The sequence below is a fragment of the Carlito syrichta genome, unplaced genomic scaffold, assembly GCF_000164805.1.
Source record: "Carlito syrichta isolate Samal-C Ts95f unplaced genomic scaffold, Tarsius_syrichta-2.0.1 Scaffold67556, whole genome shotgun sequence".
Classification (NCBI taxonomy): Eukaryota; Metazoa; Chordata; class Mammalia; order Primates; family Tarsiidae; genus Carlito; species Carlito syrichta.
This window is the reverse complement of record NW_007011652.1, coordinates 44,811-52,595: the sequence shown is the minus strand read 5'-3', so window position 1 is coordinate 52,595 and position 7,785 is coordinate 44,811. Positions and strand designations below refer to the sequence as shown.

At 60.5% G+C, this 7,785-nt stretch overlaps 1 protein-coding gene across 1 annotated transcript in view; it reads left to right on the top strand.

The window, feature by feature from the left end:
• Window positions 1–7,785, top strand: part of PPP1R37 (protein phosphatase 1 regulatory subunit 37) — a 9,970-nt gene that overhangs the window by 1,386 nt on the left and 799 nt on the right. Inside the window, 10 exon segments of the mRNA XM_021709246.1 lie at window positions 1,808–1,853; window positions 2,054–2,154; window positions 2,904–3,023; window positions 3,811–3,961; window positions 4,082–4,237; window positions 6,228–6,340; window positions 7,013–7,154; window positions 7,239–7,405; window positions 7,488–7,783; window position 7,785. The exon segment at window position 7,785 is cut by the window's right edge and continues 340 nt beyond it. Of these exon segments, the coding sequence (XP_021564921.1) occupies window positions 1,808–1,853; window positions 2,054–2,154; window positions 2,904–3,023; window positions 3,811–3,961; window positions 4,082–4,237; window positions 6,228–6,340; window positions 7,013–7,154; window positions 7,239–7,405; window positions 7,488–7,783; window position 7,785 (1,293 nt within the window).

Genomic DNA, 7,785 nt, shown 5'->3' with positions numbered 1-7,785 from the left:
CACGCCCGGCTGATTTTTTGCTTTATTGTAGAGATGAGGTCTTGCTGCCCAGGTGGGTCTTGAACCCGTGGGCTCAGGCAATCCACTCACCTGATTTTTTTTTTTTAAATAGGGACGAGGTCTCGCTGTTTTGCCCAAGCTGGTCTTTTTTTTTTTTTAGTTGGAGCCTCACTCTGTCACCCAGGCTACTACAGCCTTGACCTGTTGGGCTCAGGTGATCCTTCTGCCTCAACCTTCCAAGTAGCTGGAACTACAGGCATGTGCCATCACACCTGGCTAATGGTTTGACTTATTATAGAGACCAGGTCTTACCATGTTGCCCAGGCTGGTCTTGAACCCCTGCCTCCCAAAGTGCTGGGATTATAGGCGTGAGCCACCACGCCTGGCCCCAGGCTGGTCTTGAACTCCTGGACTCAGGCAATTATCTCGCCTCCATCTCCCAAAATGCTGGGATTATAGGCATGAGCCACCATGCCTAGCATAGTCCCTGATTTTTTTTTTTTTTTTTGAGTTGGAGTCTCACTCTGTCGCCCAGACTGGAGTGCAGTGGCCGCTCCCAGTCACCGCAGCCTCGACCTGCTGGGCTCTGGCGATCCTTCCGCCTCTGCCTTCCAAGTAGCTGGAATTACAGGCATCCGCTACCACACCCGGCTGAGTTTTTGATTTATTGTAGAGATGGTCTTGCCAAGTTGCCCAGGTGGGTCTCGAACCCGCGGACTTAGGCAATCCACTCACCTCAGCCTCCCAAAGCGCGGGATGACAGGCTGAGCCACCAAGCCAGGCTTATTCCCTGATTTTTCAAAACTCAAAATAAACAGACATAAAAAGCAAAATCTGCTTTTCACTGCCTGCCCTAGGCCCTCTCCCCAGAGCTCCTGTTTTGATGGTTCAGTGTGCCCTGGCCATTCCAGGGGGCAGGTTACTCGTCAGAGGTACAGGACTTCAGCAGGGTCTTCCCATGAATGCAGATGCAGGGCTATCTACAGCATGTCCCCCAACCCCCTGCACTGCCTTCCCTGTGGTGCCTTGGCCTGGCTGTGCTGGTGACATGCCACCTGTCCCCACTGCTCAGGTCTGTGTGTCCCTAGCGCTGCCGCCCCTGACAGCTCTGCTGTCAGCTGCAGTGCTCGCTGTCCAGCTCTGTGCGCCCAAGTCAGGGTCGTTTCCATGGGGGATTCCAGAAGGAGGACTCACCAGGTCCATGGAAGGGTTGACCTGAGCTCGGTCCTGCCCTGTCCTAGCCAGGTGGAGGGAGTCAGATGCGGCTGAGTTGAGCCTCTTTCTGTGGAGCTCATTGCGGCGTCCACCAGCAGGTGGCGTGTGTGGAGCCCAAAGAACAGGATTGGGTGTATGGGAAGGAATCTGACCTGGTGCCTCTCCTTTGCCCACTGAGTATGCTGTGTGCTGAGCCCGGGCCCCACCTTCACCATGGGACCACTTGGGCCCGGCCCTGCCAGCTTCTCAGCGTTGGCTTCTGCCTCACAGCCTTACTCTGGCTCCTCCCTCTGTCTGGACATCTCCCTCAAGACACGTCCTGCTGAGCAGAGGGCCTGGCCAGGCCTGCCCAACGTCAGGGTGGGCTGGTCCTCAGGCCCGTGGGTCAGAGTCATCTCACTGTCTGCCCTGCGCTCTGGGTTCCAGCCGATGGACGCCCTCTGGCCTCTGTTCAGCTGCCTGCCCCCAAACCCCACTCCGGACACTGCCCTCAGAACAGCAGCCATTGGGGCCCTCGGCTGCCCTAGTGTCCGGGCCAGCCTGGCTTCCTCAGGTTTGTTCCTACCCTAACCATGTCACTCTGCTTTCCCAGGAGTTCACGGACCTCGGGCACCGTATCGACTGCCTGGACCTAAAAGGTGTGTGTCTGGACAGGGGCTGGGAGCTCTTGGGTAGCGGGCAGGGCTGAAGGCTTCCCAGAGGTGGGTCCGAGGGCAGGGCGTGGGGGCCATTGGCCTCTGGAACTGAGCTCAGCCAGGGCCTGGGGCAGTGGGCAGTAGGGCAGAGGGCAGAAGCACAGGTGCAGTCTCAGAAGTGCATGACTGCTGGCTTCTCCCAGGTGAGAAGCTCGACTACAAGACCTGCGAGGCCCTGGAGGAGGTCTTCAAGAGGCTGCAGTTCAAGGTCGTGGACCTGGAGCAGACGAACCTGGACGAAGATGTGAGGGCCCTGCCACCACCTCTGCACCCCCCTCAGCCCCTGGCCCCTTGGGGATTTGGGTGGGGAGAGGATGTTGTGGGAGGAGGGGCCTCTGGAAACAGAAGCTGAGTGGTGGGGCAAAGGCAGGGCCTTTTGAAGGACAAGAGGGAGACATCAGTGTGACCAGAAAGGGCGGGGGGCATGCATTGGGCCTCCGATGGCCTACCCCGTCAGCAAGGGAGAGACTTGGGGAGCTGGCCTGAGGGGACTGTGTGGTCACCAGGGGCTTTTTCAAGAGCTTACCTCAAAGGTCACAGCTCCTAGAGGGGTAGGCTTTGAAACGTCCCGAAAGGCTCTCACCTCCCCACACTTGGCATCCCCAGGTGCCCAGGGTGTTGGGCCCCTGGGGGAGGGTCCTGGAGAATGCCAGGGCCTGTCCTGGTCACTCAGCACATCGCTTGGGACTCTGGGGCAAGTCGCAGAAAACAGACCGTCTTCCGCAGAAAAGGGACTCTGGGGCAAGTCGCAGAAAACAGACCGTCTTCCGCAGAAAAGGGAAGGCTTTTTCTCTGAACCTAGAGGCACAGTCTGCATTGTACGGGCACAGCTGGACCTGGGCGGGCTCAGCACTCAACCTCACCCTCCTGGGCTGCTTGTCCTCCCGTGAGGCTGTCTCCCCGCTCACAGCTCCCGTCTCCGCTGGACCCTGTGCCAGGGTCCACCACGTGCCTCTCCCGGAATTCTTGACCAAGCCCCATGTCTGCCCACAGGGTGCATCGGCCCTGTTTGACATGATCGAGTACTACGAGTCGGCCACCCACCTCAACATCTCCTTCAACAAGCACATCGGCACACGGGGCTGGCAGGCTGCCGCCCACATGATGCGCAAGGTGAGTGCCTGGCCACTTCCGGGCGGAAGGGGGCTGGTGGCCAGGCGATCTCCAGGGCCCCAGCCCTTGAGCCTGACTCTTGAGCTCTTGGGGGCTGGGCTGTCGTGCAGCAGCCCACAGGTGCCCTGTTCTCTCCCCGCTCCTCTTCTCCCTGCAAGGTGTGTTTTTTTGTTTGTTTGTTTTGAGTTGGAGCCTCACTCTGTTGCCCAGGCTGGAGTGCAGTGGCATGCTCATAGCCATTGCAACCTGGACCTGCTGGGCTCAGGTGATCCTTTCACCTCAGCCTTCCAAGTAGCTGGAACTACGAGCATGCGCCACCATGCCCGACTAATTTTTCTTGATCTGTTATAGAGACGAGGTCTCGTCAAGTTGCCCAAGCTGGTCTTGAACCTGTGGGCTCAGGCAGTCCTCTCACCTCGGCCTCCCAAAGTACTGGGATTATAGGCGTGAGCCACTGCACCCTACAAGACATGTTTCTACCTCCTCTTGCACTCCTCTGTAATATCATCCCTTGGAGGTGACTGTGGTTGCCACCCCCATTTCACTTATAGGCTGGGAGAGAGGACAGGGCTATCTGGGGACTACTCTGCCACGCAGGATCCAGAGGCTGCGACTGCTGCCAGCCCTGCCTTGCTTACCCACCGGACCCCAAGCTCAGCCCTCCCTCCCCAGCCTAGGCCCCTGGCTGTAAAGCCAGATGACAGCTGTGTTGCCTCTCCTGAGACATGGGCAGCAGGTCCCCTGGGCCAGGGAGGGCCAGGCCTGACCCAGTGCTCCTGCCCCCCAGACAAGCTGCCTGCAGTACCTGGATGCCCGCAACACACCGCTGCTGGACCACTCAGCACCCTTCGTGGCCCGTGCCCTGCGAATCCGCAGCAGCCTGGCAGTACTGCACCTGGAGAATGCCAGCCTATCAGGGCGGCCCCTCATGCTGCTGGGTGAGCCCTGGAGTCTGGGAGGGCAGGTGCACCTTGCCACTGGTGGGCAGCGGCTGCTGCTGGGTCTTAGGCGGGGCCTGCCAGGGTGACCTGGCCAGTCACCCCCACCCTCCCCCCCAGCTACAGCCCTGAAGATGAACATGAACCTGCGGGAGCTGTACCTGGCTGATAACAAGCTGAACGGCCTGCAGGACTCTGCCCAGCTGGGCAACCTACTCAAGTTCAACTGCTCCCTGCAGATCCTGGACCTCCGCAACAACCACGTGCTGGACTCAGGTGGGCACAGGCCTCGTGGCTCCTGGCTGGCACTGGCTCTGCCCAGCCGTGGCCGTGGGGTACTAGGGATACAGATGTGGCCAAGACCATCCCATTACTGTCCTGCTGGGGCTCCCGGTCTAGTTGGGAGACAGACCCACTCTAGACTAGACCGTGGAGACCTGGGGTGGGCAGGGCTGGGCTGAGGGAGCATCTGACCCAGTCTGGGGACCAGGGAGGGCTTCCTGGAAGAGGGGCCAGCTCAACTGATGCCTGGAGGATGAGGTGAGGTATTGAATGAATGATTAAAATAATTACAATCTGTGCTGGGCCCGGTAGTTCACACCTGTAATCCCAGCACTTTGGGAGGCAGAGGCTAGAGGACTGTCTGAGCCCACAGGTTCGAGACCAGCCTGGGCAAGTTGGTGAGACCTTGTCTCCACAGTAAATCAAAAAATTAGCTGAATGGGGATGGTGTATGCCTGTGGTTCTGGCTCGTTGGAAGGCTGAGGTGGAAGGATCACCTGAGCCCAGCAGGTCGAAGCTGCGGTGACCATGAGCATGCCATTGCACTCCAGCCTGGGCGACAGTGAGATTCCGACTCAATAAAAATGAAAAATAGGCCGGACATGGTGGCTCATGCCTATAATCCCAGCACTTTGGGAGGCCGAGGTGGGAGGATTGCCTGAGCCCACGGGTTCAAGACCAGCCTGGGCAATTTGGCGAGACCTCATCTCTACAATAAATTAAAAAACTAGCTGGGCATGGTGGCACATACCTGTAGTTCCAGCTACTGGGAAGGCTGAGGCGGAAGGATCTCCTGAGCCCAGCAGGTCGAGGCTGCGGTGGCTATGAGCATGCCACTGCACTCCAGCCTGGGCAACAGAGTGAGACTCCAACTCAAAATAAAATAAAATAAAATAATTGCAGTCTGTAAAGTGCCCTGAAAGAAACAATGAATGATATTGGGATGAAGAGTCAGCTGGAGGCTTTTTGGAGATGGTGCAGGAGGGAAGGCCACAGGGAGGGACCTCTGGGCTGCGGTCTGAAGGGGGAGAAAAGCACTTGCCATTTTGCCCAGGCTGGAGTGCAGTGGCATAATCACAGCTTATCTCAGCCGCAACTTCTGGGTTCAAGGGACTACAGGCATGTGCCACCACGCCTGGCCAATTTTCAGATTTTTTTGTAGAGACGAGGTCTTGCTATGTTGCCCAGGTTGGTCCCAAACTCCTGGTTCAAGCAGCCCTCCTTCCTCTGCCTCCCAAAGTGCTGGGATTACCTGTGCGAGCCATCACACCCAGCCTAGGAAGAAGCTTTGATGGGACTGATATTTTGGTGGAGGAGTCCTGGTGAGGCACAGGGAGCCGTCAGCAGCAGGAACCCTGCTTCTTCCTGGAGGAGGGGCCTTGTGGCCTGGGTCACCACTGAGCAGAGTCCCCTGGCCTTCCTGTGAAGAGAGGTGTGGAAGGGCAGAGGGGCCGGCAAGGCCCACTCCTCCCCAGGGCAGCAGGCCCAGACCCTGCGTCTGCTGAGCACCCACCATAGGCCCTGGGCTCTGAGCCCAGGTTCACAGCCGTGAGGGAGACACAGAGCGCTGCCCTGGTGAATTGTATCCCAGTCTAGAGAGACAAGGACGAGATAACCAAGTGACGTATTCAGCCTGTCTGGTGGGGACACATGCGCTGGGGAAGACAGCGGCTGCCGTGGGTGGGAGGGCTGAGCCGGCCCCTGGGCTCAGGTGGCAGAGTGGTTGCATTTGTGCATAGATCAGAAGCTGCTGGGGACAGCTATCATCTGGACCTTGGGGAGGGTATGTTCCAGGCCTGGGACTTGGAAGCCAGGTGTCAGGCCGCGGCAGGGCTGTGTTGGCAGGGCCGGGCCTGTGAGGTCAGGCAGGCCGTGGTGAGGACCGAGCCACCCAGCTTCTGAGCAGAGCAGTCTCTCCCACACCGGCGTCCCCTGGAGAAGCACCCAGGCCACAGGCGGGGCTCTCACCTCAGGCTTCCCCCAGGTCTGGCCTACATCTGCGAGGGCCTCAAGGAGCAGAGGAAGGGGCTGGTGACCCTGGTGCTGTGGAACAACCAACTCACGCACACGGGCATGGCCTTCCTGGGCATGACGCTGGTGAGTCAGCTGGGGGCAGGGCCCTTGCCCCCCACCACGTCCCGCCGAGTGCTCAGCACGGTTCTGTCCCGGCGTCACGCCCCGTCTTGCCCATCCTGCAAGTCCCGGGAGCGTGTAGACTCAGCCGTTAGGCTCCTTGGAGCGTCTGCGCCTTCTCCCCGAGGAGACGTGCCCTCTCCAGTTGTCCTTGTGTGTGCAGTACCAGGTGTTAGCGCGGTGCTTGGCACAGGGTGAAAAGCTTTGCCTAAACGTTATTATTTCCAGAAACCTTCAGCACGTTTTCAATTACATAATACTTAAAGCAAACTGAGCAGTGCAGAGACTCTCAGGGCAAGCACTGTGTGCCCAGCGCCTGAGGAGAGTCACTGCCATGAGGCTTCAGGACACTCTGCTTGCCCCAGGCCCCACGCACAGGTCCTGGTGCTGGTGGGCTCAGGCTGCGAGGGTGGGGCTGGCTGGGTGCCTGGAGGGCTGGGATGGACAGGCCCCTGGCCCAGGGAGACGTGAAGCCACCCTCTGAGATCTGCAGGGGCAGCATCTTGCCGGTGCCTGGACAGGCGCTGCCCAGGAGACAGCCTGCGTGTTGGGCTCTCCTCTGGTCTGTTGCCTGGCATGTCCTCCGGGCCCTCCCTCCATTCAGTGCCTCTCCTCACCCCGTGCCCCCCCCTCCAGCCGCACACGCAGAGCCTGGAGACGCTGAACCTGGGCCACAACCCCATTGGGAACGAGGGCGTGCGGAACCTCAAGAACGGGCTCATCGGCAACCGCAGCGTGCTGCGCCTGGGCCTGGCCTCCACCAAGCTCACCTGCGAGGGTAGGCGTCGGGGGTGGGGGGCGGGGCAGGCTCGGGCGGCCAGCCTGGCGGGGCCCACGGCCAGCCCCTGCGGTCCCCCCTCAGGCGCGGTGGCGGTGGCGGAGTTCGTTGCCGAGAGCCCCCGCCTGCTGAGACTGGACCTTCGGGAGAACGAGATCAAGACGGGCGGGCTCATGGCGCTGTCGTTGGCCCTCAAGGTGAACCATTCCCTGCTGCGCCTGGACCTTGACCGCGAGCCCAAGAAGGAGGCGGTGAGCAGGGCCCGCCCGGCAGCCCTGGCGGGCGGGCGGGAGGCCGGGTGGGCCGGAGCACTAGCCAGGTCGCCGCCCGCAGGTGAAGAGCTTCATCGAGACGCAGAAGGCGCTGCTGGCCGAGATCCAGAACGGCTGCAAGCGCAACTTCGTGCTGGCGCGTGAGCGGGAGGAGAAGGAGCAGCGGCTGCAGCTGTCGGCCTCCATGCCCGAGATCACCGTCACCGAGCCCCAGCCCGACGGGGAGCCTGAGCGCCAGGAACCTGCGGACGAGCCCACCCCCGGGGCGCAGAACGGGGCCCCGAGCCCTGGGCCCAGCCCAGACTCAGACTCAGACTCGGACTCGGATGGGGAGGACGAGAACGGGGAGAGGGATGCAG